The 12,500-nt window shown below is 46.7% G+C and overlaps 3 protein-coding genes across 9 annotated transcripts in view; 1 reads left to right on the top strand and 2 right to left on the bottom strand.

Moving 5' to 3' along the window:
* Positions 1-1,218, top strand: part of LOC144514420 (uncharacterized) — a 7,900-nt gene extending 6,682 nt beyond the window's left edge. The window contains exon 10 of the mRNA XM_078245543.1: positions 937-1,218. The gene's annotated coding sequence lies outside the window, so the exon portion shown is untranslated. The remainder of the gene's footprint in view (positions 1-936) is intronic.
* Positions 1,083-8,105, bottom strand: LOC144514423 (uncharacterized). 3 transcript variants are annotated; one of them, XM_078245550.1, is made up of 4 exons: positions 7,912-8,104; positions 4,683-4,838; positions 3,939-4,223; positions 1,083-2,785 (listed from the first exon to the last, which is right to left on the bottom strand). In XM_078245550.1, exons 1-4 carry the CDS (start codon positions 7,991-7,993, stop codon positions 2,736-2,738), a joined length of 573 nt encoding a protein of 190 aa, XP_078101676.1. In that variant the 5' UTR covers positions 7,994-8,104; the 3' UTR covers positions 1,083-2,735. The 3 variants fall into 3 exon arrangements, with proteins under 3 accessions (XP_078101676.1, XP_078101677.1, XP_078101678.1); XM_078245551.1 differs by having other exon boundaries at positions 3,978-4,223; positions 7,912-8,103; XM_078245552.1 differs by lacking the exon at positions 4,683-4,838 and having other exon boundaries at positions 7,912-8,105.
* Positions 8,106-8,389: 284 nt separating this feature from the next.
* The window catches only part of LOC144514422 (transmembrane protein 79-like), a 5,451-nt gene continuing 1,340 nt past the window's right edge, over positions 8,390-12,500 (bottom strand). Inside the window, exons 2-5 of one of the 5 annotated variants that reach the window (XM_078245544.1) lie at positions 10,720-11,188; positions 9,964-10,158; positions 9,313-9,544; positions 8,390-9,180 (exon numbers count right to left, since the gene is read on the bottom strand). In XM_078245544.1, coding sequence (XP_078101670.1) covers positions 8,979-9,180; positions 9,313-9,544; positions 9,964-10,158; positions 10,720-11,170 — 1,080 coding nt within the window. In that variant the 5' untranslated portion in view covers positions 11,171-11,188 and the 3' untranslated portion in view covers positions 8,390-8,978. Of the gene's footprint in view, positions 9,181-9,312; positions 9,545-9,963; positions 10,159-10,719; positions 11,205-12,500 lie in introns of all 5 variants that reach the window. The other 4 variants (XM_078245549.1, XM_078245545.1, XM_078245547.1 and 1 more) reach the window with 4 other exon arrangements.

Consider the following 12,500-nt stretch of genomic DNA (forward strand, 5'->3'; position numbering starts at 1 on the left):
AGACACACACACAGAGACACAGACACAGAGACACACACACACAGACACACACACACACACACACAGAGACACACAGACACACACACAGAGACACAGACACACACACAGAGACACACACACAGAGACACAGACACACACACAGAGACACACAGAGACACACACACAGAGACACAGACACACAGAGAGACAGAGACACACAGAGACACACACACAGAGACACAGACACACAGAGAGACAGAGACACACAGAGACACACACACAGAGACACAGACACACACACAGGAAACATCTCTGCCACAAGAACGTTTTAAAACACCAAACAGAAGATCTGAACTGTTTCCTCAGTCCCTCCGTCCGTCTGTCTGTCTGTCTGTCTCTCTGCCTGCTTGCCTGTCTGTCTTTCTGCCTGTCTCTCTGTCTCCCTGTCTGTCTTTCTGTCTGTCTGCCTATGTCTCTGTGTCTCTCTGCCTGTCTGTCTGCCTGCCTATCTCTCTGCCTGCCGGTCTGTCTCTCTGCCTTTCTGCCTGCCTGTCTCTCTGTCTTCCTGCCTGTCTCTCTGTCTGTCTATATCTCTCTGTCTGCCTGCCTGTCTGTCTGCCTGTCTGTCTCTCTGCCTGCCAGTCTGTCTGTCTGTGTCTCTCTGTCTGCCTGTCTGTCTTTCTCCCTGCCTGTCTGTCTGTCTCTCTGCCTGTCTGTCTATGTCTCCCTGCCTGCCTGTCTCTCTGTCTGTGTCTGCGTGTCTGTCTGTCTGTCTGCCTCTCTGCCTGCCTGCCTGTCTTTCTGATCGCAGCCCAACTCTTGTACCTGTCTGTCTTGTCTGTCTGTCTGCCTTTCTGTCTGATCGCAGCCCAACTCTTGTACCTGTCTGTCTTGTCTGTCTGTCTGTCTGTCTGCCTGTCTGTCTGATCACAGCCTGTCTCTTGTTCCTGTCTGCAGGTTTCTCGCCGTTTTCGGGATTTGATGCGTTTGTTCCGGACGGCGGCTCGTCAGACGGGCTCCGAGGACGAGGCCCCGCCCCCTGAGCCGGCAGCAGCCAATGAGGAAGAAGACTGACATTACCCAATCAGAAGACCAGCAGCAGATTAAATGTTTCTGGGACTTTTATTGTGAAAGGATTCCCAGACGTGTTTAATGAACTAAAGCAAACTGTAAATATGAAAATATCAGATTATTTAATGTTGTTTTTCTCTTTTACAATAAAACTTTTTTCAACAAAAATAGTAATTGTCTGTTGTCATGGAAACAACTTTAACTATTAACACAAAATACATGAAATATAAAACAAAGAACTTAAAACCTTCAAACATCAAAACTATGTCAACAACTGATCTGACTCGGGATATGAAGCGTTTTTACGGAGCTGCAGGTTTCCTGTTATTAAAGCAGAAGTTTGATGATCCTGGCCGGCCAATCACAGACGTTTCCCTAAAGGCGCCGTCACACCATCCCGATAGTCGGCCGTCTGACCGTCTGGCGAGGTCGTGACTCGAGTCTGGTCGGGGTGTTCGCGCCGTCGTCCGTCAGAGGAGCCGTCGGCCTTCATTTTGGCCGACCTGACTTGCTGGGTCGGAGGGCGGGCAGTCGGACTCAATGACCAATCTGATTGGTGGAGAGTTAACCAGGAAATAACGAGCAGGATGAGCGAGACTAGAGCCTCTCAAAATCTGATGAAGATCTCTTAAACTAGGTTTAGTTGGTCTCGATACTGGTCTAGGTTTAGTTGGTCTAGATACTGGTCTAGGTTTATTTGGTCTCGATACCCTCTGGTCTAGGTTTAGTTGGTCTAGATACTGGTCTAGGTTTAGTTGGTCTAGATACCCTCTGGTCTAGGTTTAGTTGGTCTAGATACTGGTTTAGTTGGTCTAGATACTGGTCTAGGTTTAGTTGGTCTAGATACTGGTTTAGTTGGTCTAGATACTGGTCTAAATTTAGTTGGTCTAGATACTGGTCTAGGTTTATTTGGTCTCGATACCCTCTGGTCTAGGTTTAGTTGGTCTAGATACTGGTCTAGGTTTATTTGGTCTCGATACCCTCTGGTCTAGGTTTAGTTGGTCTAGATACTGGTTTAGTTGGTCTAGATACTGGTCTAGGTTTAGTTGGTCTAGATACTGGTCTAAATTTAGTTGGTCTAGATACTGGTCTAGGTTTATTTGGTCTCGATACCCTCTGGTCTAGGTTTAGTTGGTCTAGATACTGGTCTGAGCTGATTGGACGAACGTGTCACGTGGGTCTGGCTGCTCCCCGACCATCATGGCGTCTCGTTCAGAATACGATCTCATATTGTCCTAAAATAGTTCACCGTAACGTGTTTCTGGAAACATGTGAAGAGAGAAACAGGCCGTGCAGCTGCTGAATCTGTCTTCATTTCAGATCAACAAAGGTCAGTTTAACAGATGTTCATCAGATGTTGAGAGACTCTAGTCACGCTCATCCTGCTCCCCGTTTCCTGGTTAGCTCTCCACCAATCAGATGGCTCATTGAGTCTGACTGCTGGCAGTGCCCGCCCCCCAATTATACATGTCAAATCAGCCCAAATGAAGGCCGACGGCCCCTCGGACGGACGACGGCACGAACACACCGACCAGACTGGAGTCACCGACCTCCCAGACTGTCAGACGGCTGATTATCAGCTCACTGTGTCGGGGCCCCTGAGCGGTGGAGTGGAAGTACGGCGTCCCAGAGACAGCGCCCGTGTTTTCTACAGTCTGTCTTTATACTGTCTCTGATTGGTCGGCTCATCCCTGCGCTTTCTCTCCAGTTTCAGGATCAACATCATCGTCCAGATCTGAAGCAGGAAGAAGAAAAATAATGTTTCAACACGCCAAAATACTCTTCTTCTGCATTTATTCTCTAACAGTCTTCAGGAAGGAAACTACGGCAACAGATTGGTTGAAGACGCCAGTTTCCTCAGACCTCAGAGTCCTGAACCCGGACCAGTGGTCTAAAAACACATGAAGACAGAATCTCCGTTCTGGCCCTGGATGTACGTGTCTCACCCCGTTGACTGTAGGGTGGATGTTGTACGTGTCTCACCCCGTTGACTGTAGGGTGGATGTTGTACGTGTCTCACCCTGTTGACTGTAGGGTGGATGTTGTGCGTGTCTCACCCTGTTGACTGTAGGGTGGATGATGTACGTGTCTCACCCTGTTGACTGTAGGGTGGATGTTGTGCGTGTCTCACCCTGTTGACTGTAGGGTGGATGATGTACGTGTCTCACCCTGTTGACTGTAGGGTGGATGATGTACGTGTCTCACCCTGTTGACTGTAGGGTGGATGTTGTACGTGTCTCACCCTGTTGACTGTAGGGTGGATGTTAGTACGTGTCTCACCCTGTTGACTGTAGGGTGGATGTTGTACGTGTCTCACCCTGTTGACTGTAGGGTGGATGTTGTACGTGTCTCACCCTGTTGACTGTAGGGTGGATGTTGTGCGTGTCTCACCCTGTTGAGGGTGGATGCTGTGCGTGTGGGTGGATGTTGTGCGTGTCTCACCCTGTTGAGGGTGGATGTTGTGCGTGTCTCACCCTGTTGAGGGTGGATGTTGTGCGTGTCTCACCCTGTTGACTGTAGGGTGGATGTTGTGCGTGTCTCACCCTGTTGAGGGTGGATGTTGTACGTGTCTCACCCTGTTGAATGTAGGGTGGATGTTGTGCGTGTCTCACCCTGTTGAGGGTGGATGTTGTACGTGTCTCACCCTGTTGACTGTAGGGTGGATGTTGTGCGTGTCTCACCCTGTTGACTGTAGGGTGGATGTTGTACGTGTCTCACCCTGTTGAGGGTGGATGTTGTGCGTGTCTCACCCTGTTGACTGTAGGGTGGATGTTGTGCGTGTCTCACCCTGTTGACTGTAGGGTGGATGTTGTGCGTGTCTCACCCTGTTGAGGGTGGATGTTGTGCGTGTCTCACCCTGTTGAGGGTGGATGTTGTGCGTGTCTCACCCTGTTGACTGTAAGGTGGATGTTGTACGTGTCTCTCACCCATACAGTCCTCGGGGTTCCCCTGGGTCTGGTTCTGCTGGTTCTGATTCTGGGTCTGGTTCTGCTGGGTCTGCTGGGTCTGGTTCTGGTTCTGCTGGGTCTGGTTGTGCTGGGTCTGGTTGTGCTGGGTCTGGTTCTGGTTCTGCTGGGTCTGCTGGTTCTGGTTCTGCTGGGTCTGGTTGTGCTGGGTCTGGTTGTGCTGGGTCTGGTTCTGGTTCTGCTGGGTCTCCTCCTCCATGGGAACATCTGCAGGTCAGACGGTAAAATCAGCAGAAACATGAACAGCATATTTATTGAGTAAAGGGTCGTTTTTTTTCTTTGTCTGTCTGCCTGTCTGTCTGTCTGTGTCCGTGTGTGTGTGTGTGTGTGTGTGTGTGTGTGTGTGTGTGTGTGTGTGTGTGTCTGCCTGTCTGTCTGTCTGACTTTCTGTCTGCCTGTCTGTCTGTCTGCCTGCCTGACTGAGTGTCTGTCTGTCTGCCTGCCTGCCTGCCTGTCTGTCTGTATGCCTGCCTGCCTGTCTGTCTGTCTGCCTGCCTGCCTGAATGTCTGTCTGTCTGTCTGTCTGTCTGCCTGTCTGTCTGTCTGTCTGTCTGCCTGCCTGCCTGCCTGACTGTCTGCCTGCCTGCCTGCCTGCCTGTCTGTCTGTCTGTCTGTCTGCCTGCCTGACTGTCTTTCTGTCCTGTTCTGATTATTGTGGCCACTGACCTGCGGCTGCCTCTGATTGGTCGGGAGAAGAGACCCTCTGGCAGCAGCAGGGATGGGGGAGGGGCTGTGACCTCTGTGTGATTGGCTGGCTGCCGGTGGGTGGGGCTACGCTGTTCCAGTAGGAGCCAATAGGAGAAGAGTTTGCTGCTGACACATCTGATCAAACGGAAACAGGAAGTGATGACAGTCCAGCGGGAGCATTTCATGACCAGGTGTATCCTACACTATCAGCGTGACGGAGAAACATCGGCGCTGCTCGTTAACGGACAAACGCCAACGCTTTAGACGGTTTTTCTTTCATTCTTTTACTTAGAAGACGGGAGGAAAGCAGCAGATTACAAAGTGTTTCAGAGTAACTGAGTTCAAGTATAAAGTAATACTCATGTAAAGTACTTAAGTACACATGTACAATATACAGGCATAGAGAACATCTCTCAACACGTAAGGCACGCAGGATAGAAAGGATAACTGGAAATGTACAAAAATAAATTAAAAATATGTGACAAATGAAAGCTGCAAGCAGCGATGGACGGGCCCTCGCGCCTCAGCGCGTCGGGGTTAGTGGCGGACGCTAGACGCTCAGACGCAGCAAATCATCACCAATGAAAACGGAACTCCCTGCTGAGTTCAACGACACCTCACACAAGACTCTACCTTTAACGGTTCAAATGTTATGAAAGGGGGTGTGGCCTGAGTAAGTGGGCGTGGTTAAAGTATAGGGGGCGGCTCAGTATCACGTGTCGACCACACGTTATCAGTTTCATGTCAATCGGATGATGTTTGTCATATAAGGCTTGTCATCGTGAAGGTGTTTAGATGAAATCTCTAGGAGGAGTTCGTTAAAGTACGACATGTGGAAATGTGGGCTCAATTTTATTAACTTTGTAGGGGGCGCCAGCGAGCCATTTTTGTGCGCCTTTTCCCAAAACCCTTAAAATACGTAAACTTTCACCAGACTTGATGCGACCGCCAATTTTGGTGAGTTTTTGAATATGTTAAGCCCCTCAAAAAGCCAGTTCATTTGCCGTAATAATAATAATTCCTTCAGTTTCAATAGGGCCTTCGTCGCTGTTGGCGCTCAGGCCCTAATTAAGACACTAGCCTGGTCCTACCAGACTCTGGTCCACTAGCCTGGCCCTACCAGACTCTGGTCCACTAGCCTGGCCCTACCAGACTCTGGTACATTAGCCTGGCCCTACCAGACTCTGGTACATTAGCCTGGTCCTACCAGACCATGGACACTAGCCTGGTCCTACCAGACTCTGGTCCTCTCTGGTACACTAGCCTGGTCCTACCAGACTCTGGTCTATTAGACTGGTCCTACCAGACTCTGGTCCACTAGCCTGGTCCTACCAGACTCTGGTCCACTAGCCTGGTCCTACCAGACTCTGGTCTATTAGACTGGTCCTACCAGACTCTGGTCCACTAGCCTGGTCCTACCAGACTCTGGTCCACTAGCATGGTCCTACCAGACCAAGGACACTAGCCTGGTCCTACCAGACTCTGGTCCTCTCTGGTACACTAGCCTGGTCCTACCAGACTCTGGTCTATTAGACTGGTCCTACCAGACTCTGGTCCACTAGCCTGGTCCTACCAGACTCTGGTCCACTAGCCTGGTCCTACCAGACTCTGGTCCACTAGCCTGGTCCTACCAGACTCTGGTCCACTAGCATGGTCATACCAGACTCTGGTCCATTAGCTTGGTCCTACCAGACTCTGGTACATTAGCCTGGTCATACCAGACTCTGGTCCATTAGCTTGGTCCTACCAGACTCTGGTCCACTAGCCTGGTCCTACCAGACTCTGGTCCATTTCATGTGTCCAGAGAGTCTGGCCTCTCTCCATTGACAAGTGTTACCTTCCTTGAAGGCGGGTTCTCTGTTGAAGTGTAAAACTATTGGATCTGCCCAGAGCCACTCTGGATCTGCCGTAACCAATCGCTAACGTTTGGTCGTGAACTCCTTCACCACTAACAGAGCGAGCTGGAAAACCAAACTGTTCCTGAACCCCGTGGGGAGGAGGGCCACAACATCATGGCCGCCAACACACCTCAGCAAAGATTGTTCTTGCTCGGGCTTTAACTTCTGGATATTCTGCAGCGTTGCTGCCACAACGAACAGAATGGCTTCGCTCGCATCTTTCTAGTGCACGTCCTCAACGTCATCGTTCTCAGCCCCTCCCTCTGTTCACTGATTGGACCGCCAAATATTTGACCGGAGAAAACCCAAGAATATACCGCAAACCCAGACGGAGTACTGAAGGGAAATGAAAATTGAGCGGAAGTAAGTAGAAGGGCGGAGCCAGGCTAAGTGTCGTCGGCCAGTTGGCTTATCACTATCTGCTCATCAAAGATGTTTAATTTGGCAACATCACAATATTTTATATTAACTGCTAACATTTGTGCTGCTAGAAATGTTGTATCCTTGCTTACCCCTCTATGTTTTAATCTGTTGATGGTAAAACGGGGAGACATACCCTGCCATAGACTGTATATTAATCATTATTAATATGAACAGCCGATGAGGGCGGCTGAGCTAGTCGTGTCGTTATAGAGTCTAATATACGGTCCATACATACGCAAGACTTTATTTAGAAATTAGTGTGGTAACATGTTGAATGCCTTGTAGAAGTCAAGGAGTAGAATGAGCCATTCATCTTCTAGAGGGAGTTATATTCTAACAGGTACTAGTACTATGTTAACAGGTACTAGTCGTATGTTAACAGGTACTAGTACTATGTTAACAGGTACTAGTCGTATGTTAACAGGTACTAGTACTATGTTAACAGGTACTAGTACTATGTTAACAGGTACTAGTACTATGTTAACAGGTACTAGTACTATGTTAACAGGTACTAGTACTATGTTAACAGGTACTAGTACTATGTTAACAGGTACTAGTACTATGTTAACAGGTACTAGTCGTATGTTAACAGGTACTAGTACTATGTTAACAGGTACTAGTACTAGTATTATGTATCCTAACCCTGTTAGTGTCAAACACACAGAGCCTAAAACGTTTTATGTGCCCTGGTCGCCATCTTGCCTGGAGTTACGCTAGGCGACAGAAAGGCAGTGCATGCTGGGAAACACTGCAGCCCCCAGTGCATGCTGGGAAACACTGCAGCTTTAAATGATGAAAGCTGATATAACTTGATTGATCAGCTGATTTTAATATCTGAGCGTGTTAATAAAGTTTATGAAACTTTATTTAAACATGAGTAAACTGACCGTATGTCCGTCTGAGGAGCTTCCTGAAGGGACAGTTTCCTCTGAGACGCAGCAGACACGACTTCCTCCTCACAGGATCCATCACAGGTTCATATATTAAATATATAAACACATAACTGACAGACTGAGTGTCTGAACACGGCGAGCAGGAAACGAGTCTCTCCTTCTGTCTGGCAACACAAACAGCTTCCTGTCAGCTGACACCTCCACCTTCAAAATAAAAGCCTGCAGGCAGTTTACAGTCACACCACCTTCAAAATAAAAGCCTGCAGGCAGTTTACAGTCACACCTGAAGTCTTTGTCAGAATGTTAAACTCTAAAAGTTAGTTAATAAAGATTTGTTTCATTTAGCACGACGCATTTAAGAGACTTTAAATAAAAAAGGAAGAGAGTGTTTATATTTCAGCAGTTTTTACATTTGAGGCTTTTTTCAACTTTTTTGTTGGGGGGGGGATAATAAAGCCAAAAAATGATGACGAACTGTATTTTTATTTTTATTGAAAAGCGTCACATTTTCTGAGAGATTTACCTCAAAAACTCTGAAAGTTAAAGGAGACTCAGAGAACTTTTCCTCAGGTCAAAGTGCATTTATATCAGAAATTATTGGATGTTGGAATAAGAACAACTCTGAACAAAACAACACGAGTTGATTCTCATTATTAATATTTGTAATGAATGAACTTCCTGTCAACCCTTTTAAAAGTGCTTTTATTGTGAAGGCTGTCGGTACTTCCTGTGTGGAAGCGTCTGTCCGTCGGAGCTTCCTGTGACTCAACAGACTCGTGTTTGTGAGTAAATGTTTAATCTGAAATATGAAAACAAGCTCTTTAAACTGAGCATCAAATATTTTATGATTTTACAAAATCAACAGAAACAGACAACAGGAAGTTCACAGAATGAAAACAGGAAGTAGTTCCACAACAAAACCGGTTTCTACTGAAAATGAATAAAACAAACATAGGGAGTGGGCGGGGCTCAGCACCTTTAAACATTTATCTGACTGAAGGAATAAAACTTGCTAAACAAAAAAACTGAAATAAAATAAATGTGTCAGATGAGTGATGATGTCATCCCCAGAACCTCTGTCTGCTGGGGGGCGGAGTCAGCGCGTCCTCCCCCGGCCGCAGGCTGAAGATGGACCCCCCCGCCTCCACCGTGAACAGGAAGTAGATGTTAGCGGCCAGCATGGCGAGACTCGGCAGGAAGGAGAGGCCGAACCCGAACGCCCGGACGCTGCTGCCGCACGCTGCCGCCACCCAGTAAACCAGCCTGGAGACACGAATGAAACGCACCTTCAATCAAACCTTTACATTAGCTGTGCACCTTCGACTGGCGTCCACTAGAAGTTCAGTTTGTCCCGTGACACCAAACCCACCAGACGCCATTCGAATGAAATCTCACCGTCCGAAGGCGAAGATGACGGTCAGCAGCGGGACGAGCTTCAGCTGGTGCTGGCTCAGGTACATCGCCATGACGACCAGCTGCAGGAAGTAGATCAGGAACAAGGAGGCGGAGTCAGAAACAAAGCGCCGGTGGACAGAGACGTCCTGAGGCTCCGCCTCCTTCAACTCATCATCAAACCGAGGACGAATCTCTGCAGACCTGAGCCGACTGATGCCGAGCACCAACCAACCTGAGAGACAGACAGACAGACAGACAGACAGGTTAGAGAGACAGACAGACAGGGAGGGAGACATACAGACAGGGAGGGAGGGGGGGGAAGGGAGGGAGACAGACAGACAGACAGACAGACAGACGGACTGGGGGGGGGAAGGGAGGGAGACAGACAGACAGGGAGGGAGGGGGGAAGGGAGGGAGACAGACAGACAGACAGACAGACAGACAGACTGGGGGGGAAGGGAGGGAGACAGACAGACAGACAGACAGACATCTTTGAGTCATCTGATATCAAACAATAATTGAAGACTCACCCAGGAAACAGGTGTTCATGTCCTGGAAGAACCCATTAAGGGAATCAGGGGGGGTATCCAGCCCGAGTAGAGACAGACAGACAGACAGACAGACAGACAGACAGACAGGTGTCCTACTCACCGAGGACGATGGGGATGGTGGCGAACACGGAGCAGCGCAGCACGTAGACGAGTCGGAGCGCGGCGCCGTCCATCAGCGGGGCGTCGAACGGCAGGAAGACAAACCCCCCCCACAACAGGAGCGGGAAGAAGAGCACTGACGTCATCAGGGACACGCCCCCTTTCAGGACGTCCCTGCTGAGACAGCCAGGCCCACCTGACAGACAGAAAGGTTAGACAGGTTAGAGAGACAGACAGACAGGTTATAGGGTAAGTATCTGACAACATTATGGGATGGATCCCTACAGAGATAGACCTTTTAGTTAAAGAGTAAGATCCTTTTAGTTTAACATGAAACAGCCCCGAAATCACCATCACCAAACTACACCAGACTCCATGTAAATAATCAGGACTTTTAGCGTGTATAGAGCCAGCATATTTCCACATGTAAATGGGTGAATTAAGGGTTTATTTCAACCAAACCAGAGTGGTGATTGTTGGAACAGTGGAAAGATGAACCAAGACGGCTTTTGATAGTTTGATTTAGTTTCTGTCCACTTTGAATGAAGTGTGTTTTACGATGATAAAAGTCCTGATTATTTACATGTCTGGTGGGTTTGGTGATGGTGATTTCGGGGCTGTTTCATGTTAAACTAAAAGGATCTTACTCTTTAAATAAAAGGTCTATCTCTGTAGGGATCCATCCCATAATGTTGTCAGACACAAAGACAGACAGACAGAGATACAGACAGACAGAGAGACAGACAGGTATATTTACATCTGGCAGGTGGCGTGTCCTTGGCCCACTCGTACTGGCAGCTATATTGGTTGTAGTCCTGTGGTTCTCCTTGGGGGCCGAGGAAGGGGCTCTTCTCAGACTCCATTTCCCAGAATGCCTCAGTGTCTCTGGGTGAGTTGGGGCAGGGGAGGACAGTGACTGATGCACTGAACACCCGCGCTGCTTTCTCCGGCAGCTCGTTCTCTGCAGGCTCCGCCTCCAGCGGGGTCCTAAGCCCCGCCCCCTCTCTCTGACTCTCTGTCCAGCTTGCCGCTGACCTCACGCTCCGCCGGTCACCTTTACCTGTCTGTCCGCCTGTCTGTCTGTCTCCGGGCAACTGCAGGGTAACCGGCTCCTCCCCCTCGTCTTCTCCTTCCATCTGCTTCACCCCTCCGCTGTCCTCCATCTTGGTACTTCCTGTCAGACACTGGGCGTCTGTCAGCAGAGACATGTCTGTCTGTCTGTCTGTCTGTCTGTCTGTCTGTCTGTCAGTCAGTCAAAGAGAACAGAGGACTGTTTATATTAATGTTCAGCAGAGAGAAAGTTAGTTTCTCTGTGTATTAATACTACCTGTATATTAATAATACTACTACCTGTATATTAATACTACCCGTATATTAATAATACTACTACCTGTATATTAATACTACCCGTATATTAATAATACTACCTGCATATTAATAATACTACCACCTGTATATTATTAATACTACCACCTGTATATTATTCATAATACTACGTGTATATTATTCATAATACCACCTGTATATTATTCATAATACCACCTGTATATTATTCATAATACCACCTGTATATTAATAATACTACTACCTGTATATTAATACTACCTGTATATTAATAATACTACCACCTGTATATTAATACTACCACCTGTATATGATTAATACTACTACATGTATATTAATACTACTACCACTACCTGTATATTAATACTACCGTATATTAATAATACTACCTGCATATTAATAATACTACCTGCATATTAATAATACTACCTGCATATTAATAATACTACTACCTGTATATTAATACTACCACCTGTATATTAATAATACTACTACCTGTAGATTAATACTACCACCTGTATATGATTAATACTACCACCTGTATATTAATACTACTACATGTATATTAATACTACTATAGTATAATAATACTACCTATATATTAATAATACTACCCATATATTAATAATACTACCCGTATATTAATAATACTACCTGCATATTAATAATACTACCTGCATATTAATACTACCACCTGTATATTCATAATACTACCTGTATATTCATAATACTACCTGTATATTATTAATACTACCTGTATATTAATAACATGTATATTAATACTACTACCTATATATTAATACTACTACCTGTGTATATATATATTTTTTCTCTATGCATTCTTGTAGTGCCTTGAACAGCATATTTCTAATATAATTCCAAAAAAACTTATGCTAAGCTAGCAGTGAGTCCATCAGAGCCAGGGGATTTATTTACTGACCATTTCAAATTAACAGCATCTAATTCTTCTTAAATCTGATCACACATTCCTTTAAATACATCATCAGTGGTTGGTATGAAGCTACTGGAATCAGTACAGGAGTATGCAGATGTATAGAGCTTACTGTAAAAGGTGAAACTATCACTTTAGTTTGGTTATATTCTACTCCCTCTATCAGTAAGCTTGTTCTTTTCCCGTCTTGTCTTTTCTAAGTTGCAGAAATATGACGTGTTTTTTTCTCCCTCCTCAATCCA

Source organism: Sander vitreus, unplaced genomic scaffold (assembly GCF_031162955.1).
Source record: "Sander vitreus isolate 19-12246 unplaced genomic scaffold, sanVit1 ctg584_0, whole genome shotgun sequence".
Classification (NCBI taxonomy): Eukaryota; Metazoa; Chordata; class Actinopteri; order Perciformes; family Percidae; genus Sander; species Sander vitreus.